The sequence below is a fragment of the Lytechinus variegatus genome, chromosome 7 (genome assembly GCF_018143015.1).
Source record: "Lytechinus variegatus isolate NC3 chromosome 7, Lvar_3.0, whole genome shotgun sequence".
NCBI classification, from domain to species: domain Eukaryota; kingdom Metazoa; phylum Echinodermata; class Echinoidea; order Temnopleuroida; family Toxopneustidae; genus Lytechinus; species Lytechinus variegatus.
Window position 1 is genome coordinate 4,064,033 of NC_054746.1, and position 26,269 is coordinate 4,090,301.

General features: G+C 37.3%; 1 protein-coding gene across 1 annotated transcript in view; it reads left to right on the plus strand.

Moving 5' to 3' along the window:
• The window catches only part of LOC121418243 (spectrin beta chain, non-erythrocytic 5-like), a 110,146-nt gene that overhangs the window by 12,346 nt on the left and 71,531 nt on the right, over positions 1–26,269 (plus strand). The window contains exons 6-18 of the mRNA XM_041611997.1: positions 698–778; positions 3,164–3,279; positions 4,085–4,197; positions 5,447–5,634; positions 14,374–14,599; positions 16,363–16,497; positions 17,721–17,942; positions 19,501–19,709; positions 20,307–20,484; positions 20,863–21,063; positions 22,087–22,296; positions 23,207–23,407; positions 24,796–25,039. Of these exons, the coding sequence (XP_041467931.1) occupies positions 698–778; positions 3,164–3,279; positions 4,085–4,197; positions 5,447–5,634; positions 14,374–14,599; positions 16,363–16,497; positions 17,721–17,942; positions 19,501–19,709; positions 20,307–20,484; positions 20,863–21,063; positions 22,087–22,296; positions 23,207–23,407; positions 24,796–25,039 (2,324 nt within the window). The remainder of the gene's footprint in view (positions 1–697; positions 779–3,163; positions 3,280–4,084; positions 4,198–5,446; positions 5,635–14,373; positions 14,600–16,362; positions 16,498–17,720; positions 17,943–19,500; positions 19,710–20,306; positions 20,485–20,862; positions 21,064–22,086; positions 22,297–23,206; positions 23,408–24,795; positions 25,040–26,269) is intronic.

The following is a 26,269-nucleotide window of genomic DNA, read 5'->3' on the forward strand; positions in this document are numbered from 1 at the left end:
TATCTTTCTAATAAATTGAAGTTTGCATCCCTACCATATTGCTTTTGACTTGTTTGAGTTTGAAGGAGCTGTGGCGTACTGTACTGGTTCTGCCTCTCTCCATGTTAGCAGAGGGCCATGTGTTCAAATCCAGCTGCATCCTAGCATCCCTAGGCAAAGCATTAATCCACACATTGCCACACTCCACCCAGATTCTAAATGGGTACAATGTGTATTTGTATTTATTTATTTACCAAAATTCACAATAAAAACATAAGTGTACAAAGGAACATATAAAAGCAAGATATATAAAAAAAATAGCAAGTAAGAACAGATATATACAAAGAAACAACAATATCAAATAGACATGAGAAATAGTGAAATCGGAGGGACACCCAGTTCAGCTCTGCCTATAGACAGTACTGTTCTTCCACGGGGTCCAAGGATTAAAACACAAGAAATTAAGAAAATTCTACAAAAAAAAGTCAATGTGAAAGTCATTTTAGTTTGTCCAGTATTGTGTGTTTCAATGGCGATTAGCTAAAATACTCCTCAGGGAGTGGAGGATGTGCATACATTGTGTGTGAGAATGACTTATTGAATCCGATGACAGGGGTAATGATAAATCTGTAAGTGCTTAAATATTTGCAATGTATGTCTTGGGTACATAAGAAATACCAGATTATTATTGTTATACTGTTTTTTTTCTTTGATTTAGTTATCCTGGAGTGGATGTGCATAACTTCACTAGCAGCTGGCGATCTGGTTTAGCCTTCAATGCACTGCTTCATGCTCACAGGTAAAGTACACATTCATAAATCATTTACTGGTCTGAACTAGCTAGCAAATCTGTACCGACCGCACAGAAACATTGCTAGCGCTAACAATACGCTAACAGAGGCCCTGTTACAACCAGTTACATGTATGTGGCAGTGATGGCAAATGTTGCAACGATACATTACTTACACATTGAAATAAATAATGTTGACTTCACAATTCGAAAGATGTGACAGGGCTTACTGTTCGTGCTTTGTTAGGCTAACAACGTTTCTGTGTGGCGGGCACTGGTATTTAGATTGTCCAGCTAGGTTCTACCTACTGTGCCATTATTGCTCTCCATATGTCTCATTGACTTTAATTTTGAAGAACCTAGTGCTTAACCCCTAAAACCATTAGGTATCCCTCAGAGGATCCTTTGTGTTGAGCAATAATAAATGGTTTTATGAGTCTTTTTGAGGATACCATCATGTGAAGGATACCTAATTGAGTTGTCTTTTTGAGGGTACTTTCATATTGTTAGTGCCAATCAAACTAATGAGGGGCAAACTGAATTTAGGCAACGCGAGAGTTTACTATTGGACGAAAGTTATGGGATTCGTGTAGTCAATGTGAATGGGATTCGGAGAAGACGTATGATTCAAAACCTTCTTCTAAATAGGCATTTATGCTTGATATTATTCCACTTCTCATTGTTCTTCGTTCGATTTGATGGTTATTTTGGAACTTGATGCACAGCCGTTAAAGCTGAATAAAGGTCACTAAACTGTCAAACACTGGTGGTGATTTCTGAATTTGTGCAAGGTTAACTTTGAACGGTCGAGCGAGCGAGCAGAACTACAGAAGATGTGGATGGGACTAAGGAGGAGTAGCAGAAACGTGATGTTAAAATGTACAGGAGTCATGTGAATGAAGCAAAGGCCGGATTATATTAGGGACTGCACATACAAACAATATTTTGAGGATACTTTCACATTTTGAGTCTCTTGACGATACTTGGACGTGACTATTTTAAAAAATACTTTCACATGGGAGTGTTCATGTAGAAAAATTATTACTCTCCACTGTAGTATTTGCTGTCATTTTTAGGCGCTGCTTTTCCGACGGCGACGGCGTCAACATCAAATCTTAACCTGAGGTTAAGTTTTTGAAATGATGTGATAACTTCGAAAGTATATGGACCTAGTTAATGAAACTTGGCCATAAGGTTAATCAAGTATTACTGAACATCCTATTAGAGTTTCATGTCACATGACCAAGGTCAAAGGTCATTTAGGGTCAATGAACTTAGACCATGTTGGAGGAATCAACATCGAAATCTTAACCTGAGGTTAAGTTTTTGAAATGTCATCATAACTTAGAAAATATATGGACCTAGTTCATGAAACTTGGACATAAGGTTAATCAAGTATCACTGAACATCCTGCATGAGTTTCACGTCACATGACCAAGGTCAAAGGTCATTTAGGGTCAATGAACTTAGACCATGTTGGAGGAATCAACATCGAAATCTTAACCTGAGGTTAAGTTTTTGAAATGTCATCATAACTTAGAAAATATATGGACCCAGTTCATGAAACTTGGACATAAGGTTAATCAAGTATCACTGAACATCCTGCATGAGTTTCACGTCACATGACCAAGGTCAAAGGTCATTTAGGGTCAATGAACTTTGGCCGAATTGGGGATATCTGTTGAATTCCCATCATAACTTTGAAAGTTTATGGATCTGATTCATGAAACTTGGATATAATAGCATTCAAGCATCACTGAACATTTTGTGCAAGTTTCAGGTCTCATGATTAAGGTCAAAGGTCATTTAGGGTCAATGAACTTTGCCGAATCGGGGGTATCTGTTGAATTACCATCATAACTTTGAAAGTTTATTGGTCTAGTTCGTTAAACTTGGACATTAGAGTAATCAGGTATCACTGAACATCCTGTGCGCGTTTGAGGTCACATGACCAAGGTCAAAGGTCAATGAACTTTGGCTGAATTGGGTGTATCTGTTGAATTACCATCATAACTTTGAAAGTTTATGGATCTGATTCATGAAACTTGTACATGGGAGTAATCAGGTATCACTGAACATCCTGTTCGAGTTTCAGGTCACGTGATCAAGGTCAAAGGTCATGTAAGGTCAATGAACTTTGGCCATGTTGGGGTTTTTTGTTGAATAACCATCATATCTCTGTAAGTTTATTGGTCTAGTTCATAAAAAGTGGACATAAGAGTAACCATGTATCACTGAACATCTTATGCGAGTTAGAGTAGTATTCAAAGTCAGCACTGCTGCTATATTGAACCGCGGGATGCAGGTGAGACGGCCAGAGGCATTCCACTTGTGTAAGAATTCTTTACCAGTTTTTAATAATGTAAACTTTTTCTATTTTCTTTTTACCTACAGGCCAGAGCTTTTGAACTTTGAAGTATTGAAACATCAGAGCAATATAGACAATCTCAACAATGCTTTTAAGTTGGCTCATGAGAGGCTTGGTATAGCACGACTGCTTGATGCCGAAGGTAATCATACAGGCCCTTTTTCTCGAGGGGGGGGGGGCTCACTTAGGCAAAAAAAAAATTGTTCTTGTCATCAAAAATATTTGACCATGGAGATAAAGGAGATAGAATGGGTCACCATTGTCCTTATTCACAAAAAATAAAGTTATCAACAGTAAGACGGTCATTAGCCCCCTCAAAAAGTTGACAAGCAAAAGAATTGTTAGCTAAATTACTTTTAACCGGGGGGGGGGAATGTTTCATGCAAGCTCCCTGTATGTATGATACAGTCGTACTAAGCCTTCTCGAAAAGTATGTGTGCATTTGTAAAAAGCAGACACTAAATATTGGAGCTTTCATGTTGGACAATGGCTGCTTCTTCATCGATGGTCAATCAATATCTGTGTCCCATTGAATGTTAAGTGTTTCTATCTTACGAATAAATCATTCTGATTTTCAGGACGTGAAAAGGTTTCATGTTGGCATTTTCAGCACAATTCTACTTCACAGAGAAAAGTCATAAAAATTGAAGGACTGATGCAACCCCAGAGTTGACGTGTACGCAGATGGTTCAATTTTCAATTTTGTTGTTGAGGAGCAATGCTGTTCGTATTGAAACCTCATTGTTTACACTATGGAAACTTTGCAATTTAAAGATACTTGTAAACATGTTGGAAAATTCCTTTACCATATGAATCACTTGTCATTTATTTAATAGTTGTGTAAGATTTGAAATGTAGTAATATTCCCATTCATTCTAGAGTTTTCTGCAGTGTCATAACAATTACTGCACCAAGATTTTGTATTGAAACTATTTATATTTTCACAGATATAGATGTCGAGAGACCTGATGAGAAATCCGTGATGACGTACGTTGCTGCTTATTATCACTATTTTGCTAAAATGAAGACAGAGAAAACAGGTGGCAAAAGAATTGCAAAGGTATACCATTTCACATTTGAAGGAAAACAAGTTATAGGTTTTTTACATCCTGAACAAGACACTTTGAGCTCCAGGTCAAGTCTAATGTTTAAAAGCTCAATAATTTTTGTCTCGCCTGCATAGCTAAGTGAGACTGTAGGCACCTAGTTCATAAAACTTCGACATAAGGGTAATCAAGTACTACTGAACATATTGCTTGAGTTTCAGGTCACATGACCAAGGTCAAATGTCATTTAGGGTCAATGAACTTAGACCATGTTGAGGGAATCAGTATCGAAATCTTTACCAAGGTTAAGTTTTTGAAATGTCACAGCTTAGAAAGTATATGGACTTAGTTCATGAAACTTGGACATAAGTAATACCAAGTCCTGCCTGAGTTTCAGGTCACCTGACCATAGGTCAGAGGTCATTTAGGGTCAATGAACTTTGACCATGTTGGGGGTATTTGTGGAGTTGTCATCATGACTTTGAAATTTTGTGGATCTAGTTATGAAACTTGGACATAAGAGAAACCAAGTATCCCTGAAGATCGTGTGCAAGTTTTAAGTCACATGAAAAAGGTCAGAGGTCATTTAGGTTCAACAAACTTTGGTAATTTGGGGGGTATTTGTGGATTTGGCATAACTTTAAAAGTTTGTAGATTTATTTCATGAAACTTGGACATAAGAGCAACCATGTATCCCTGAACATCCTGTGTGTTTCAGGTCACATGACGAAGATCAAAGGTCTTTTAAGGTCAATGAACTTTGGCCATGTTAAGGGTATTTGTTGAATTGGCATCATAACTTAGAATTTTATGGATCTAGTTCATGAAACATAGACATGAGGGTAATCAAGTATGAATGATTGTTTGCACATTTCTTAGGTCACATGATCTTGGTCAAAGGCCATTTTGGGTGACTGGACACAGTATTTTATCTTTTCTTTTGTGAATAATTATTCAATAGCTGTTTTTAATGTCTGCTATATCAAATCGCTGAATCAGCCCCCCCCCCCCCCCCCCCCCCCCCGTCTTTTTAGGGTTAAATCCCTTTTGAAGTTCCCTTTCGTAAAACAAGATAAACATGTACCTATTAATTGATTATATATTTGCTCCTTTGTGAACAGGCTTTTCTTTCTTCATTCTTTCTATTCTTTCTAAAGCGCATAGAGACATGATTATATCGTCGTTATATGTGCTATATAAGCAATGTTTTATTATTATTATTATTGTTATTTCCATATTTTTATTGTTTTATCTCATGTATAGATTATCAGTCAAATCAAGGAGATAGATAATCTTCAAGATGAATATGAGAGATTGGTAAGTGAGCTATTAGAATGGATACAGAGTACAACTAGGAAACTGAGCAATAGAGATCTACCAAACCTACTAGCTGGTATTCAACAAGAGATGGCTCGATTCAAAACATACAGGATGGTAGAGAAACCTCCAAAGTAAGTTGATGATTTCATTCACTAACCATCATCATCATCATTTATCTATTCATTCATTTATTTACATATTTTTGATAATTGAATTGATTTCATTTATTTTCCATTAAAAAAACATGCAAAATCAAGAATATACGAACATTACAAAGTATAAAAATGAGACATTATACAAATGATGTATCATACTGTAAAATAAATGCAAAATACTTTGTTTTATGTAAAAATATTAGGAAAATTGGATGCCCATGGAAGCAGTATATATATATATATATCAGGAATGCGAAACAAATTCACGAGTAATGCAGTTTTTGTAATGCCAACAATTAAGTTCTTTTATTCACTCTCCAAATTTTTGGTAGACCTCTACCTTCTTCAGGGAAGATTCGTGAATTGTGACAAGTTTGAATGACAGTTGTTTTTATTAAAGCGTGCGCGATCTCAGCGGGACTAGGGTAACTGCTGCTAGGTGCGCAAAATGCTGTTATTAATGTATATTGCGCGCTTTTTGGTAAAATATCATTAATGACGTAAGTTACGTAATATACGTAATAATAAAAGAATATGATTTAAGTTTTGTAACAATGAAAAGATTTCGTAATAATAAGAGTGTCTAGCTGAGATCGCGCACGCTGCACATTGCATAGAGAGATCATAATAAACATGAAAGCTGAATTAAGGAAATTAAGGCAAAGAGGAGAAAGATAATGGTTATCTATAGAATGTGAATGGGTTGAGCCAAGACAGATCTTTGTTGAGGCCGCTTTCAAACGTGCGGCTTTTGACAATATGTCTCAGCTCAGCCCATTTCCGTTCCTCTGCCGATCTGTATCCTCCGCCGAAGATGCAGACTTTGATATCTTTGACAGAGTGATTAGGGAGGTTGAAGTGGTCGGCCACAGGAAAGTCCTTTTTGTTTTTGGTGATGGAGCTTTTGTGGTTATTGAATCTAGTGCGAAATTTGGTGCTAGTTTCACCAATGTAAGAGACCCCCGGGCATTTGGTACACATTATGCCATATAAGACATTCTGTGCGTCACATGTGTGGTTAGGGGGGTGGACAGTAAGGGACTGAGACATTTTTACTGTGCTGTCGGTAGTTAAGTGAGTGCACACTTGGCATCGTGGCTTGCCACATCTTTTGTTGCCTTTTGGGGGCGAAGGCTTGGGCAGTTCGCTGCTTACTAGTAGCTTTCTAATGTTTGGGGGCTGGCGTTGCGAGTGAAGGGGAGGATCGCCCATAGCTGTTGAGAGTTTAGGGTCAAGGTTGATATTGGCAGACCATTCCCTCTTTGTGGTATTGGCAAACCTTTTGGCCTCGAGATGGTACGTAGTGACAAGAGGGATCCTTTCATTATTCCCTTGTTTTGGTTCTGCAGATAGGAGATCCTCTCTTGATTTATTTCTAACCTGGGCAAGGGCATGGTGGACAAGTCGAGGTGGGTAGCCTCGTCTGATGAAAAGTTCACAGAGGTTCGCAGCGTCAGCCTCAAACACTTTGGGGTCTGATGTGATACGTTTGTACCTTAGGAGTTGGCTGTACACAATTGATTTCTTTGTGTGGGATGGATGGAATGAGTTATACTCAAGATAAGAGAAGGAATCGGTTGGTTTGATGTATACACTAGTACTTAACGAATCATCATTCTTAGAAACATTGACATCCAGGAAGTGGATTTTCTCTCTTGAGCTCTCAATAGTGAATTGAATGTTTGGGTTGTGGGCATTGAAAGCATTGTGAAACGATGCCAGATCGTCCTCGGTATGGGGCCAAATCATAAAGATGTCGTCGATGTATCTGATGTACAATGACGGTTTGAGACTACATTTGGAGAGAAAATCCTCTTCAAGGACAGCCATGTACAAGTTAGCGTACGCTGGTGCCATCTTTGTACCCATTGCTGTACCTTTGCACTGAAGGTAATACTTCTCATTGAATTCAAAGTAGTTGTGTTTAAGAATGAAATCCACCATGGAGGATAAGTCCTCAATTTCCTGATCGGAAGTACCCTGCTTTTTAAGAAATGTACGAAGGGCTTCTACACCCTGGTCGTGGGGGATGTTGGTATAGAGGCTCTTAACATCCATGGTTATATATATATATTACATATATATATATGTATATATATATTACATATTTATACGATACTTTATAACTAAGCTTTTTCGATATACCGGTATTAGTAATACCGTTCGGTATGAAAGTCATACCGGTATGGATACCGCCGTTGAAATTTCAATACCGAAATACCGTCATACCAAAAGTTGAAAATATCATACCGGTATTTTCTTCTGTATTGTTGTTTGTGGGTATTTTTACAGTAAAATTAAGCCAAAACAATAAGTTCTTTGGCTCTCTCAATGTATTTAATGAAATCAGAATCCAATAATCTAACCTCGAAATGAATACATCGCCCCTTAACTACTGTCTGAGCTCCGTTAGCCGCTGCATGAGGCCTCGGCCCCACCGCTACTGATGTGCATGTCGGCTCAGCTCCATGCACTCGTACTCGTGTACACAGCTACAGTAAACAACGAAGTCGACCGAGACGGAGAGCATTTCATGAAGAGTTTTTTTTTCAGTGGTTTCAACAACAGATTTGCTTTCCGCCAATCACATGCGAGGGTTTCCTAGCTTGTAACATCCCTCTACACAAACAAAATCACTGACAAAACTCTTTTTGAAACACTCCCTAGCCTGCCTTTTGACCACGTGGTGTATTGCTGGCTTCAACAAAGTATCAACCTTGGCTTGGGGCGTTGACAGACAAACCACAGGGATTAACACTTGTTTTTTCTTTATGCAAGTTTTTTTTTCTCGGACTGCTCTTAACTTGTATCAATGGGAATGTCCACTGAGTTTTTTTTTTTTTTTTGGGGGGGGGGGGGGTGCTGTGCATTGACAGACAAACCACAGGGATTAACACTTTTTTCTTTATGCAATGTTTTTTTTTCTGGACTGCTCTTGACTTGTTTCAATTATGACAAGTTTACTTTTATACTATAAGCCTGCTACAAAAATCGTCTGACCCCCCCAAAAAAAAAAAATAAATACATAAAGAAAAAAATAATACATTAATGAATAAATAAATTAAATATGAAAATAAAAAAAAGACAGAAAATGTTGATAACATTAACAGGAAAAAAATGTTACGCCATCCCTCTTTGTTTATTTTGATCTGTGAAGTGATCGTAAATGGAAGAAAGTGGCTGAGAATATTTGTGTGATTTGTGATGGGTGTTGTATCCGTTTTGTGCATGTGCGGTCATGAATAAAATAAAATAAACTATTGGATTGATTGTAATTTAAATTTATGATGGTCTCGTGGCGTGATAAGATGTTGATCAACTAAAATTTGGCATGTGTGAAAGATGAAATTGACAAAAAAGAGGGAAGATCGAGATTCGGAGAAAGAGGAGGATGTTGATTGTTCGTGGTAAGAGAGGGGTGGTGACGGGGAGAGAATGGGCCGATGGGAAAGAGAGAGTGAAGAATTAAGGGGCTGGGGAGATAAAGAAAAACAAAAGCAAGAAAAAATGAGTGAGAAAGAGGCAGCCAGGGGATAAGAAGTTTAGGGGGAGGGTTTTACTGTTAGACAACGTGGAGATTCACAAGAGGGGGGGGGGGGGGGGGGGGGTTCAACACAATGGACATTTATAAGAAAAGTTATTTACGAGACGTCAAAATTTGAGGTCAACAAACTTTGAACCTTCGACGAACACGTGTTGATGTGAGTGGTAAACAAAAGGGGCGAATCTGAATGTGAATGAGTGGGGCCAGATCGGTGAAGGGAAAATCACGCATATATCCTTGACAGTTTTAGCAGGGAATTTTGGTGCTTGGAAGCATGGACCTATTACGATTGTGTTACTATTGTGTGATAGGTCCATGTTGGAAGTTAGGGCATGTACACACGTTTAGCAAAGTAAGTAGCAGTGAGTTTGTGCGGTGTAGCATTTGGCAACTTGACTTATTGATTTCGTACCATGTGCTTGCTGAGATAATTTTGCACACATGCACAGGTAATTCACAGCTCTTGTTGGGGAGAGAGCATGATCGTATAACTTTTGGTAAAGAAAGAGAAAGTTTTTGTCAATGAGAATGGACCATGCTGAGCATTCCTCAGCTGACCACAAGCATCCCCTCTTTATCCGAGGCCATATCAGGGCTAAACAAACATTGGACACTGTTTGCACAATAAATTGGGAATTTAGTCGGTATTAGTCGGTATACCGGTATTGAAGCTATTAGTAATACCGGTATTGAAAATATCAATACCGAAAAAGCTTATTTATAACTAATAACCCCACCTACCCACCCACCAACCATTCATTGGCAAAGAATGCCAAATGTCGGGACCTGTGTGGCAAATAGACTCTATGATAGTTATACAGGCTGGCACAGAATTGGCGGTCTTACATGAGGCCCTGTTCATGAATAAAAATATTTTTTAGTGAGAATTAAACAGGATATAACATATGCACAGACAAATATACAAATATGTACATTGAACCTAATTGATATCTTTGTGTATTATATTCATTTGATAATCTTCCTTTATAGTCTGGTCTGTTAGTGTCAAAAATGCCCTACTTGTGGACACGGTGGACAAAAGCATGATTTTTTCTCCAGACCTTTGTTTATGTATAAGAATTAAGAATGGGTATGCTCCAAAAAATCTGGCTGCAGGAACAGTGAAAAAATGGGTGAAAATGTCAGAATTTATGAGTTCAGATTTGTCTGATATATAGACTAGCGCTAGTGCAAAACTCAATAGCAGTGCATTATTTTGCATTGGATTAGTTCTTGAATTCAGACCCTTTTTGAACAGATCTTCTGTTTGTCCTCGCATCTCAATGCACCAAATATCTGAATGAAGATGCTAACCAAGCCGAAGGGTGAAGGTGGAGGGGTTGAATGCTGGTGTGTGTGTACATATTTTGGTCTTGGGGTAAAGGTGTGCAAGACACATTTTTTGCATGTGTTGGAAATTGTGTTGCCATGGTAACAGTGTATTATTGCAAAAATAAGGTAAAAATCTTGCAGTTAGAACCACTTCCTCTGTTTTTAACCGATTCTCATGAAATTTGGCACACACATTGGTCTTGAGGTGAAGATGTCTAAGACACACTTTTGTGTGTCTTTCAGAAATCTTGTTGCCATGGTAACAACATATTATCTGGTGAAAATTGGGGGAAAAACCTTACAATTCAAACTGTTTCATCAGTTTTCAATCAATTTTCATGAAATTTGGCACACACATTGGTATTGAAGTAAAGATGTACAAGGCACTTTTTGTGTGTGTTTCCAAATTGTGTTGCCATGGGAACAACATATTATATGGCAAAATTTAGGTAAAAACCTTGCAATTTGAACTACTTCATCAGTTTTTTTTGTTGTTGTTGTTTTGAACCAATTCTCATGAAATAATTATGGCTCACACATTGGCCTTGAGGTAAAGATGTGCAAGAACCTTTTGTCAGAGAGTGCATTGCCTTGGTAACCACATTTAGCCAAAAATATTGGGAAAACTCATTGTGGATCAGTCTACTTCTCAGTTTTCAGCCTGTGCTCATAAAAGTTGACACAAATATTCATTTTGGATAAAGATTCATATTCAGTATTAAAAGGGAATCAAGCCTTGGTCATAATGTTGTGTGCATGGAAAAGGAGAAAAATAAGAATGGTGAAAGTTTTACAGAAATCGGACAAGTGGAATGTAGTTATGGTTGCCTTAAAATTAAGATCCCTAAGGCTACTAGTATGTAGAATTCAAATTGGCAACCGGGTTAGTAAATTATGACAAGGGGTGGGGCCGCAAGGACAACTTGCTTATGATAGCTGGCCACTGCATTTTATTTTATATAATTATCATTACTTACATGTACATGTATATCTATGTAAATTATTCTATTATGTAAACTTTCCCATAAGACTAGTAGTTATCAGGATTTTTGTTTTTCTCCTAAATCCCTATTCCATTGGCGCCGTAATATAAACCGGTAGTATGTTTTATGTCCTCATGAAAGAAAGATATAATTTGAAGTAAAACTTTTGAAAAAAGAAATTTTAGCTAATTAATTATTCCAGTACATGGAAGAGTGGTCCTTGCCTTCTTAAATTACTGTGACATCACATATGCGGTCAATTTGAAGTCTTCATGGGTATAGTGATTACCAATGTTTATAACTTTAATATGTTCACAACTTTGTTATGGTTTGTCCGATATTGTTCAAACTTTGACCTATAAACTTGTCTGATTTTTCATTTGATATGAATAAAAGACTGAGTAGGAGAATATAAATAAACAATGGTTAATTAGGTACTGTAAACAATTTTTTTATCAAATCAGAATGCATTAAGCTTCAAATGAATGGTCTGAAGTGCAAAGGACTCTTCTTACCTTTGAAGGGGGGGGGGCATTTTCTGCTAAAAAGTATTATCAGCCCCCTATTTTTTCGGGGGGGGGGTTAAGTTCCTAGTCATAATCCTTTAACTGTAATTTTAATGAGGTCATTTTCTAAAGACCCCACCCCCCCAAAAAAGAGTAATGTCTAGCTTTAAAAATGCATTGACCCCTGAGGGACAAAGGTGTAGACTGGTTTGAGCATGGGGAAGTAGAACTAAAAGTGGTATGGGGAGGGTGCACATCTTGGGGAGGTGGAACTAAGGTTTGGAAAATCAGCTGTTGAAAGTAGAAGGGGTACACATTTTGTTTTGCTTGCCAGTGTTGGAACTCCTCTGCTTCAGCGGAAGGTTTCATATTCACCCAGTGTACCTCCAGCCTATATGCCCTTAAGGGGATGCGTTTTTTAAGAGTGTTTTATCATTTTTATGTTTCTAATGGCCACTGCCTTTAACCTTCTTTGATGTCAGATTTAAAGGACTAATCCTGCCCCTTCCCCCCCCCAACCCAGAAATATTAATGAAGGTGATTAATACCCCCACATTTTAATGCAGAGAAGACATTTAGAATTCAATATGAATCTTTACCCTAAGATGAATATTTCTTCCAATTTTTATGAGCACTGACTAAAAACAGGGGAGGAAGTTTGATCCACAATAAGTTTTCCTTCATTTCTGGCTATCATATGTGGCTACCCTGGGGCCCGTTGCATAAAACTTTTTACCTGAGAAAACTCTGGTAAAAACTGAAAACTAAGGTTAGTCTGATTTCTGCCATTGACTTTAACACAGGGCAAAAACTGTGGTAAAAACAGCCTGAGTTTTCTCAGGTAAAAAGTTGTATGCAACGGGCCCCTGGTAATGCACTCTCTGACAAATGCAAAAAAAGGTTCTTGCACATCTTTACCACAAGGCCAATGTGTGAGCCAAATTTCACGAGAATTGGTTCAAAACTGATGAAGTAGTTCAAATTGCAAGTTTTTTTACCTAAATTTTGCCATATGATATTTTGTTACCATGACAACACAGTTTCTGAAACACATACAAAAAGTGCCTAGTACATCTTTACTTCAATACCAATGTGTGTGCCAAATTTCATTAGAATTGATTGAAAACTGATGAAGCAGTTTGAATTGTAAGATTTTTTTCCCAATTTTCACCATATAATATGTTGTTACCATGGCAACAAGATTTCTGAAAGACACACAAAAGTGTGTCTTAGACATCTTCACCTCAAGACCAATGTGTGTGCCAAATTTCATGAGAATCGGTTAAAAACAGAGGAAGTGGTTCTAACTGCAAGATTTTTACCTATTTTTGCAATAATACACTGTTACCATGGCAACACAATTTCCAACACATGCAAAAAATGTGTCTTGCACACCTTTACCCCAAGACCAAATATGTACACACACACCAACATTCAACCCCTCCACCGTCACCCTTCGGCTTGGTTAGCATCTTCATTCAGATATTTGGTGCATTGAGATGCGAGGACAAACAGAAGATCTGTTCAAAAAGGGTCTGAATTCAAGAACTAATCCAATGCAAAATAATGCACTGCTATTGAGTTTTGCACTAGCGCTAGTCTATATACCAGACAAATCTGAACTCATAAATTCTGACATTTTCACCCATTTTTTCACTGTTCCTGCAGCCAGATTTTTTGGAGCATACCCCATTCTTAATTCTTATACATAAACAAAGGTCTGGAGAAAAAATCACGCTTTTGTCCACCGTGTCCACATAATTCCGCTAACTGACCAGACTATTACGTTTTCAATCGGATTGATGGATTGAATTTGAATTGTCAGTATCATTGAATGATACTGAGGCAAAATTTGACTGAAGAAACTGAAACCACATATCAAGTGTGTTAGGGAGTGATTGTCACTCATCTCAGGATACAACCCATACTACAGTGTATGCATGTATCAATCCATATGGTTTGAAATGATGTCTTTTTCTTGATATGTGGTAACGCTTTCATATATCGTCATCATCACTATCATCATCATCACCATCATCATTATCATCAGCATCATCGTCATTGTCATCATCATCAGCATCATCAATATCATCATCATCACTATAACCATCGTCATCAGCATCATCACTATCACCATCATCGTCATCAACATCATCATCATTATTAATCATCATCATCATCAATAACATCCTTAATATCACTATAGTCATCAATATGACAAGAACATCATCATCATCATATATTGCATTCACAATGTCACCATAAATGTCACAATTGTCTTTCGTGTCCTCTACTTATCTTCTTCATTTTAAAAGTCCCTTATCAATATCCATTATTTGATGTATGATAGGTATGCTGAGAGGGGGAACATAGAAGCCACTCTATTCAGTATTCAGACCAAGATACGAGTGTGCAGACGGAAGATCTACGTTCCTCCCGAGGGCAAACTCATCAATGACATAGAGAAGAAATGGGCTCTTTTAGAAGAAGCAGAGCACAGTAGGGAGACTGCACTCCGAGAAGAACTAGCCCGGCAAGAAAAACTTGAGAGGCTGGCTGAGAAGTTTGGGAGAAAGGTAGGGTCAATCAGATTTACCCTCTTTAAAGGCCACTGCACACCTTACCAAGTCTCAATATTAGTATCAAATTCAACTACGTTTTATTCCAAATTGAGTCACAGACCAATTGTAAGGTGTGTGAAGAAAAACTTGAGAGGCTGGCTGAGAAGTTTGGGAGAAAGGTAGGGTCAATCAGATTTACCCTCTTCAAAGGCCACTGCACACCTTACCAAGTCTCAATATTAGCATCAAATTCAACTACGTTTTATTCCAAATTGAGTCACAGACCAATTGTAAGGTGTGTGAAGAAAAACTTGAGAGGCTGGCTGAGAAGTTTGGGAGAAAGGTAGGGTCAATCAGATTTACCCTCTTTAAAGGCCACTGCACACCTTACCAAGTCTCAATATTAGTATCAAATTCAACTACGTTTTATTCCAAATTGAGTCACAGACCAATTGTAAGGTGTGTGAAGAAAAACTTGAGAGGCTGGCTGAGAAGTTTGGGAGAAAGGTAGGGTCAATCAGATTTACCCTCTTTAAAGGCCACTGCACTCCTTACCAAGTCTCAATATTAGTATCAAATTCAACTACGTTTTTTTTTCCAAATTGAGTCGCAGACCAATTGTAAGGTGTGTGATTGCTTTAAAATACCGTTGATTGATGATACTTTTGGAATAAGAATCTTAACTTTCTTTGTACCATTGGGTGCATTCACAGTATCATTTTAGTTTAGTTCATGAGTTCTCAATGGATGGTTGGAATTACTTCTTTATTATTTTTTTCTGTAACATTTATATGTTTCCTTCATATACACTCTCTCATTTACTAAACCAATGAATAGTGATCATCATAAAAAAAAATTATCATGATAACTTTTTAAAATGTGTTAAGAAAAATAACAACTCACAGTAGTAGAGCCACCTGTATGTAGCTTCTCGTTTATCACAAACTTCTATTCTGCTTCAAATTTGATGCAGTACTGAAGTATTGTTCTTGATAATTATAGCTGGCTCAAATTCTAGTCCTTGAGAAACTTTGGAGGTAAAATTCAAAGAAATTACCTTCATTTTAATAGAGCCTGTTTCATCATCCTGGTTGTTCTTGTACACTGACTGGCCATCATATTGTTTTTTTTATTTCCATATAAAAGTCATAAATAAAACACATGAAAATCATGAAAATATTTACAATGGAGGATAGCCCATTTCAGTGATATTTCCAAAATATCACTGTTCTTCCATGGGGTCCTAATTAAACGAAAATAACTCAAATGGATGGAAGATTGAAAATTAAAACAAAGCGTAAAACACACAACAATAATTAAATCAGTATTGAACAAAAATAAGATGAATAAAAGAAAACCTAGCTCACTAAAAATGATGTATAACGCAACAAATAATCAAGATAATCAAGATCATGTGTAATATACCTTTGATGCAAATGAATAAAATGAGGTGAGCTTGAGAGACACTTACTGAATTAATGTCTCTCCAACGTGTCCATCTGTCCAAGATGCCATGTTGTACAGTAACTCCATACAGCTTCTTGCCCGCTGCACGCGTTTATCAACCTTCTCTTTCAGGCTCTTGACTCTCTGGACACCGAACTCTTAACTGACCTTGACGCTGACTCTTGGTCATCGGGGGTATATTAGGGGGTATTGCGGCCGCGCCGTGCGTAATGTATACTCATGCACGGAGGTGAGTGCAGGGCTATTAATCGTCTATATCGGCGGTTATAAGCCCAGGCAACATTGTTTAACGACCCTTTATTTTTTTTCAGGTTCTGTTGAGAGAATCATGGTTAGAAGACATGATGAGTGTATTGATTGAGAGTGTGACACCTAGTAGTGATGTACATGCAGTAGATGCAGCTACTAAAAGACATGAAGCCATAACAGCTGATGTCATGGCGAGGGCAAGTATTTAAAAAATAAATTAGGAATATAGAATATAAATGTGTTTAAATTAATTACAATTACCACATATTCAAAACAATTTGAAATTAAATTGTTATATCTTTCTTTTCTATCACTTTTATATTCTTCTCTTTCTTTCTTATTCTTACATTTTTATTTTTGTTTTCTTGGATGCAAAACCAGTTTAAAGGTGCTTCAACAAATCAAGCTTTTAACTTATGTTGCAACACCTTTGTATGTTCATTATTTACTTGTGTTTTATATATATCTATATATTATCTGTGTATTCTCTTACATTGTACTTTGTGAACATGCATGAATAAATAAAAAAAATAAATAAGAAAATAAATAAATGAATGATTAAATGAATGAATCAATTAAAAAATAAATAAATAAAAACATATTTCCTTGGAATATTGTATTTCTACATATGAATGAAGTATAAGGTAAATGAAAGGCAAATTTTCATGAACCATTTTCATGAATAACTTAGATGTAATCATTTTCTTAAAGGGCCCAGCCACTGACAAATCATGGGGAAATTGAATCAATACAAAATTTATAATTAGCCAATTGACTTGCGTGATCTAATCCGTCTGTCATGAGCGCCTGTTGGACTAATGTGATAAAATTTCGGACAGCACGAATTTGACCGAACTTGTGAAGGTTATTTACTTCAGATCATCGCAGTTCCAGTTTCCAACAATCCCAACTCCTAGAGTCATAGCAGGTCTCTTGATTGCTAAACCAATATAAATAACCTCTGTGAAGTTACATGTTTCAAAGTGAAAACATGCAGTTTTCTTCTGGTTGGTTAGTATACTAACTATTGCTCTCCTGTAGACCTCCCAGACATGGCGGCATCTATTATATAACACCCCAGGCATGCAGCCGGGTGAAAGACTTGAATCCCTTTTCTGTTCTGAGATTAGCTTTGATTTCCCCATGATTTGTCAATGAAAGGTCGCTTTAAATAAGAAAATTTCTTGCATTTCTTTTAGTGATACTTATCTATAGACCAGAAAATTCATATTTATATATATTTATGTTCATAATGTGTCAATCATGGAGTGAAATTGATATATGACCTTTGTGTTGCCTTTTTATTACATTTTTTTGTATTCATTGACATAGAAATAAAATACTTATATAATGACTGAATGTGGCAATGAGACTGTAATTTACTATCCCAATTCTTGCTTTGAAAAATTACATCATATAGAAAGAAAGATTTGCCGACTTAGAATCCATGGCACTGGAGCTAGCCAAAGAGGGCTACCATCGAGAGAGAGAGATCACTAAAAGGTCGAGGGAGGTCAGTCGAAAATGGAAGGAACTACTTACACTGTTAGACAAGAGAAATAACATATTGAAAGGGGTCAATGAACTCATGGACATGTTTCGAGAAGTGGATGGTATCATGGCAGAAATGAAAGAAATACAGGTATGTTATTTTTGTTTTATTAAGTTTCTATTACAATTACGCTATATGATTGTGTGAAGATCATCATCGGTTGGTTGCAAAGATTTGAAACAAAAAGTCTACACAATTTGAGACAGTTATCAATGTATCGATGAAGAGTAAATTGCATATTAATTAGCAGAAGTCAGGTTTTTTACCTTAAATATTTTTAAAGGCAAAAAGAAGCTGCTGAAAACTGCTTATCTAAAAAAAAAGAGCCAATGGAGTAAATTAAAAAGTCAAAAGGGGCCTAAGCTTTCGATCCTAGCAGAATCTTCGTCGGAGGCAAAATGACAAACATATAAAGTGGAACAACCATGATATAGACCACAAACATCCAACAGCAACACTAGAAACAAGGAGACAAAAGGGGCATTAGTGAGAAGAGATGACCAATCAGGTTAATGAAGGGAAGAAAAAAAGGAGAAGGTAGACACAAAGGGAAGTAGGTGTGAGTAAGGCCAAAGAAAGACCTCAAGCCAAGAGGGATTAAGATATGGAGCAGGCAACATCAAACAGGATCTGGAACAAAACAGTGATAAGGGTATGAGGAAGAGATGAATAACAAGAGAATTAGTGAGAGGTGGGTCAAACAGGTAACAAAGAAAGGCATAAAAAACTGATGCAAAAGAGTGGGGGGAAAAGGGAAAGAATGGGAAACAACTGTACAGGTGCAAAAGACATAATAAATATTTTTAAGGTAAAAATGATTTTATAGCATATTTCAAGCATTATTTTTTTATTCTGTCGTCAAACGAAGAGGAATCACAGTATAGTATGTTTGGGTGGGTGGGCAAGGGTCCGGGCCGTCAGTTTTGCTGAGTGCTCTTGGCACATAGATTGTTCATGGGAAAAGGATATGCGAACACATATTTAATATGCATCAGGCCCTGTATTTCCATGGTAATCACATATTATGGCAGAAAATCAGGGGAAAGGAAATCTTCATTTATATGATGTTCCACACTCTAGGCAATTAGGCATCCATCAATCGGTGATATTTCCGGTTTACATATATATATATATATATCCTTAGATGTTTAGATGCCTATGGTTGTGCAAAGTGCTCAATGCTATATATAGCAGAGCATATATTTTTTTTAGGGGGGATCATTCGATTCGATAGATTCACAATACGGTACGCTATCTATTGGTTGCAGCAGACGGTCTGAAATTCGCAATTACTCATGGGAAATAGTCGTGCACATGCTAGTGCATGCATATTATAATGCTGCACTGGCCGACACAGCTCAGGGGCATATTTTTTTGTGAAATTTAGACCTTTTCCAGTGACTTCTTCCTCCGCTTGTGCCATATGGTTTCCACTTCTGAAGCATCACAGTTCCATTGCAGCACACTAGCTCTGTGTGCTGCCTGTGCCTGAGCTCGATTTCGACCCCAAAGTAAGACCTTCCTCTGCAACCGATACATGGCGCGCCGTATTGTGAATCTACTGAATTACAAGTATATCAAGAATGGCATAAAATAATTTTGAAACTCTTTTCAGGGAGTTAAAATCATTTAACTATTTCTGTTCCAGGTGACTTTACATTCCGATGAGAGAGGGAAACATCTCCAAGCTGTTGAAGATCTTCTTCAGAAACAGAGTCTAGTTGATACCCAGATCTCAACACACGGAGAGAGGATCAATCAAGTTAACATCATTGCCGATAGGTGTCTTCAAGAAGATCATCCAGAGAGTCCAACAATTAAGAGGAGAACAGTCGACCTCAATGTCACTTACAACGCGTAAGAGATGTAGTCCATGCTTCTATGAAATGAAAAATAATAAAGCATTTTTATAGCGCAATTATCCATCTTGTGAGGTGCTCAAGGTGCTCCAATATTAACCTTGTGTAAACCAGTAATGGAATGCAAAGTTTAATCTTGTTATTCATGAAAGAGATAATCTATCAAATAATTCAAGTGAATTTATTGTCTCAAAGAAAAATGCAACCTGTTCATAGCTGATTATGATGTCGCAGGGTAGTGGTAACATGTCAAGCAGGGCCAGCTGAAAGATTGGCTAATAGCTGAAGTGGCTAGGTAAGTAGTTGTTGTTGTTTTTATACCCCCGCAGACGAAGTCCGGAGGGGACATTAAGCTTTGCTCCTGTCCGTCCATCCTTTTGGGTTTGTAATTAGATGACGCCAAAATACAGGCCAAGTTCGAATTCAGAGTCCTCGGGTCAAATGTCAAGCTCATTATATATGTGAGTTGGTTCAATCATATTGAATGAATTTCTGATCGCGTTAAGTGGGGGCATATGTGTCCTTTGGACATGTCAAATATCAAGTTAAAATTATTACTATTACTGCTACTTGATAATTTCCTTTTTTGTTGTAGAATCAAAGAGATGAGTCATATCAGGAAGTCTTGCCTGGAGGATTCCTTGAAGTTCTTTCAGTTTATGAGAGACAGTGAAGAGGAAGAGTCTTGGTTGATGGAGAAACAGCGCATAGCCAAGTCAGCTGTAACGGGACGTGATCTACGCAGTGTGCTTAGTATGAAGCAGAAACATGCAGTGAGTACAGCTTCATGTAACCAAATTTATCAAAGAAAGAGATGAATACTTATTGTTTTATGGTGATTGGATTAGCTTTGATACTGAGTTTGATATATTTAAAAGTAAAGTATATTAGCTTGCTCAAGGGGAGCATTGAGTGTTGATTTCAAGCTACAGAATATGGATAAAGCCTGTATGATAATGAATTACTGAATATATCAAAGTACATACATATTAAGTCATTTGTGTTCAGTTTACTCCTCTAAATACAGTGTTACTTTTTAATATATTTTATGCATTTAGAGTTTAAGAGTAGCTCGAAGGAATCTTGAGTATCTAAGAGTAGTGAGATTAAAAATAGGCAGCCTACCTTAACCATGCTGTTTGCTTTTTCAGGTGCTTGAAGCGGAAGTAATGGCCAGACAACGGACAGTCCAAGGAGTACTGGACACCGGTCAAGAGTTAATTGATACTGGTCATCCATCCAAGCGTAAGATCAAGACACGAATGGAGAGTGTGAGAGAAAAGATGGAGCATTTGAAGGAGTATGCAGAAGGAAGGAAGCTCAGGCTACAGATGGCTGTACAATCTCATGAGGTAGGTCGCTTAAGGCCACCGCACACCTTACGACTGTTCGCAATCCGATTTTGGAACAAATTGAATTTTGCTCATTTTCTGAAAATGTGAATGGAACCTATCATTTTATTTGAGGCTAGAATTAATTGAAAGAATACTAATATAACCATTTTGAAAGATTGCAAGCCTTTATTTTGGAGTAAAGGTCAAGTTAGTTTTAAATCGTAGCCAATCGTACGACTGCTATGACGTCATTACGACTAGATATCAAATTCGCTTTTATTCTAAGAAGGATGATAGCATAGTCACAGATTAGAACATAGGTATTCGTACGATGATTTAGAACATTACACAGTAAGATATTCCAAGTCTCAATGTTAAAGTCAAATCCTACTGCATTTTATTCTGAAATCGGGTCGCAGACCAATTGTATAGTGTGCGGATGCCTTTAGACCGCTTTACACAAAAAACTGTTTATTGATTGCAAATATCTAACAATTATTAAAGGGGGAATGTTGCACTCACTCACGACCAGTGATTCACATTGATTACAATTTTGCCTCATCCAACAATTATCGTCGGATATTTCCTGAAGCATTCTTTTTTTTTTCGTATAGTACTTTTTTTAATGATCAATTGTATATCTGGTTTAAAGATAGATAACAGTTGTGGTAACAATCCCAAAATGAGTTGAACAGAATTTAATGAAATTACCACCCAAGTATTTGTATGTATAAGCAAAAAAAATATGTACCAAATGGCTCTGGTAGAAAATGTATAATTTCTCAAAATAAGCACAGAATTCCATTGAATGATGGGTATTTTCCCCCAAGAAATATTAATACACTGTCCCATATATTCTTTTCTGTGTTAGTGATTAACAAAATATATCGGTTTTGAGCTGAGATTTCATGATTTCACAAAGTTTGCATTACTGTACAAGTTCTAGATATATGATAATATGGTGATAATTAACCTTGATTAAAGAGACTTGATAATTGTTTGCTGCAAGCACTTTCTTTTTTTAAACCTTTAATATTTTAGTACTACATTGATGCTAATGAAGCTGAATCGTGGATGAGAGAGAAGATGCCGTTGGTTTGTAGTGATGACTATGGGAAGGACGCTGATTCGGCTAAGACGATGCTGCAGAAACATACAATACTACATGAAGAGATACAGGCTTATGAGAGTGAGGTGGTACAGCTCAGAGAGAATGGAGAGAAGATGATGACCACCATCAAATCCAATCAAGTAAGTTGAAGGATTAGGATCAAGGTCGGTGTTTCAAAAAGCTGTTCGTAGGTTAAGACTGACTTAAAGAACGACTGGCAATCCTTTCTTACGTGCTAAACAATCACCTATGGTTTATACCATGTATACCATTTACCAAAAGAAAAGATCACTAGTTGTTCTTAAAGTCACTCTTAACTTACGAGCAGCTTTATGAAATGGCCCCCAGTGCCCACTACTGAAAGTATTATAATCAAACACAACTCCAAAAGTTAAACAAAACTTGATAATCACCCAATTGGAACCTACCATATTTGCGCTTGAATCTTTTACTTGCTTTCAAACCCTTGTATCTTTTTAAATTAGGCCCCTGACGTAGCAGAAGATGCATGAGGGAAGACTGAAATATAAACTGGCATTGTGGTATTAGAGCAATTAGTGAGCTTTCAGAATACCATCCCTTGTCAGGTTGGTTTATGTGGGTTGGAACGAAGCCTTGAAAGTGGTGGGGGACAAATTTCTATAACCCAACTATATGAGGTACTTACATTAAAATCATTGATTCGGAGGTCTGAGATTAATGTGCTGCATCATGTCTTGCCAATGATGTCATTAAAAATGGGCATTTTGATTTCAACTAATTGTATCTGATTGATATGCTTCTGCAAAAACCCAAATACAGTACAGACACATATATGAAGGAGCGATTTGATTTTAACAACAAGTGGGTGTTTCATAAAGCTGTTCGTAAGTTACGAGCGACTTTAAGAATGACCGGTGAAGCTTTCTTGTGGTATGGTATATTCATTGGCGATGGTTTAGCGCGTAAGAAAGGATCACCAGTCGTTCTTAAAGTCTTTCTTAACTTACGAACAGCCTTATGAAACGGAGCCCAGGTCGGTATGATATTGTACATTGTTCCTTTCAACAGACAAAGATGCAAGGCAGGTCATCACCTTTGATGGATGAGGAATCCTTTACAACGGAGACGGTCGATGTTCCATATGAGGTGGAGGAGGAAGAGATCGTCGAACGAGAGGTCATCAAGGAAGTGATTGAAGAGAGGAAGTACCCTCAGGTCAAAGCCTTGTATAACTACAAAGGAGAAGACATGAAGATAGCCAAGGGAGAGGTGAGAATGATTTGTATTAACTTGGTTCTCTTCTCATGTAGTCTAATACCGGGGGGGGGGGGGGGGGGGCATTTACGAGTGGATACCATGCGCGACCCCCAAAATACGTAAAAAGGATGTCTTTTTCAAGATAGGGCATGTTATGTACGTAACATTATAAGGGTGTCAAAAACACTGAAGTAATGAAAAAAGGGTATCTGTTTTCGCTAGGAAAGCTACGTGTTTAGGGTCAAATTTACGAGGGTGTAAAAATTAAGACTAAAATGTTTTAGAAAACTGTCAACACTATGTGTTGCCCGAGATGTGGGAGGTGGGGCTGTACTAAACCCAATGATGTTGGTAAAGGTAAAACTGATGATTGACGTCTGTGACATTACAATGAAAATATCACTGTATTTGTTTAGGGGGTCAATTCAGGGAATACTTAGCAAGAGTATCGTTTTGTTTTCAATACTTTTAAGGGTAGGGTTTCACATTCCAGTGGTCGTGCATGGTATTCACTTGTCAATGAAATTGGCCGTACACCGTACTTTGTCAGGTGTTATTTCTTGCAATTACTCACAAACCAAATCAAGGCCATGATACACAGTAGGGCGTTTTGTTACAGGTGACTTATTCAAGTTTAGCAATGTCTTTACCATGAAGCAAAACCTCGACTCAGAACCTCTGCATTTATGCCATAAACTAAGCAGCTTCACAAACAGTTTTGGAGGCACATGGGAATCTTCTATCCATCCCAGTATAAGAGGTCCAGGGCTCAGTTGCAGAAAGAGTCGCGTTTAAACGCAAGTCAAGCAATCAATCGCAAGTCCAAAATGTGCGCTGTTAATTGGTTGAAAATCAAGTTGCGCATGATTTTTAGAGTTGCAATTGATTGCAGCTCTTTCTGCAACGGGCCCCTGTATCTGGTCTAAAAGCCCCTCCAGAAATCTTCCTCCTCAAACAGCAATCCAATCTCCTTCAACAGACACTGCTAAATGTATATCAGACCTCTCAACCATTCTGAATTGGGGGAAAAGAATATGAATTTTGACCATTTTGTGCTCTTCTTTCATTATGACTTTTCTTATTTTTCCTGATGACTTTACTGCTCAGCCCTATGGAAAATAATGCTTCCTAATTTTTAGCAAAATCCTGAACCCTTAAAATCCTGAACCATCTAAATTAAGAACATTTTTAAAGAACAATACTTAAAACCTTCAAAAAGCAAAACAAAAACTAATGCACTTCTTCTCTCCTTAAACCATGAACGTCGATGCACCTCCTACAGAGATGGCTCCAACCCTGGGTCGGTAATCAGTACCCAAGAAAAAAAAGACTCTTTGAAACTGTCATGTCTGCTTCCGAGATGGCTGTCTCCTGAGGCATATTTCTCTCTTTTTTTGTAGATAATGATATTGATTGAGAAGAGCAACACTGATTGGTGGAGCGTGAGGAGAGGAAACGCCCAAGAGGGCTTCATTCCAGCAAACTATGTCAAGGAGGTCACTCCAAAGGTTGTGAAGAAGAAGGTCAAGAGAAAGGTCAAAGTTCCTGAGAAGGTCATGGTGAAGAAGACGAAGATCAGACAGGAGATCATCAAGAAGAAGAAACCAAAGGATAGGAAGAGTGTGCTATCAAGATCTGGCAGTGGTAAGGCTCTTAATTGTCTCTTCTTCTACCCCATTAATGCATAAACACAAAACAACCCCAGTATATCATGTCATTCTCGATCCTAACCTCATTATCGTTTTCGTAAGTTAATCCAAATAAGGCATCTTTCTTAGGAGCTGGGGGCACTGATCATTAGATGTGCTTACTTTGTTAACGTAGTATTACACATACACCCCAATGTATTACAATAATTTCTGTTGATTAGAATATTCTGTACAAAGCAAATGGATGAAATGTTTCTTTACATATCAAAGACTAGTAAATCTAAAATGAATTGAGCTTGAATTGAATTCCTAAATCAAGAAACTTGGAAAGAGCTGGTTTCACTTATATTATCATGAAGATTGTACGATTTTAAGGGCATTAGAGTTTGTCAAGTCGTTTCAAGATTTCCTGCGATACCATGATACCACACTGAATGTATTTAACATCTATCTCTGTTTATTTATTTTGTTCCTAAATGAGCACATTTGACCCACTTTTTATCTAATGGATAATGTCTTCTTAGAGACTTTTTTAAAATGAAGAACCAACTTCTAAGATTCTAACTGCTTTTAGTGTATTTTGGCTACCATTGAAAGTTTGTTGACCTTTAGATTTATCCCTGACCTTGTCTTGACCCTTTATATCTTGTGGATAAGTACTTCTGAAGATGAACTTATCCAATTAAAAAAAAATGTACACACATGCAAACAAAAAGAAAGCCCCAAAATTAGCTTTCAGTGTAATTTGCCATTTAACAAAAGTTTGTTGACATTTGACATTTCCGGTCATAAATTTTTAACAGGAGGTCACAAGTATATGGTTGTGTCACTTTTTTTGTCCAGTATAACAAAACAAACAATTTGATGTATGACTTGAAATAATCAGGGCAGTTCCAAAATTTGACCCCTATTGACCCCATTTTGACCCCTCACATGGTCAAGATGACCATTAGAAATTTGTCACCAAGTTGAAGCTTGTTCCCTGTGATGTCATTAATCACATAAAAGTGAAAAATCAGACTTAGCCAATTTGTCGAAGTAGATGACATATGCTGCCTGACTATAGCCACAGTAGATCGTGGTATATTGTGGATGAAATCCTTGATCAATAATATATATGTGATAACTTAACTTAATAATAATAATAATATTATAGGTATATTTACCCAGGGAAGCCACTTTAGTTCTGAAAACTGTTCTCTCAGCGGGCCCTGTTATTATTATC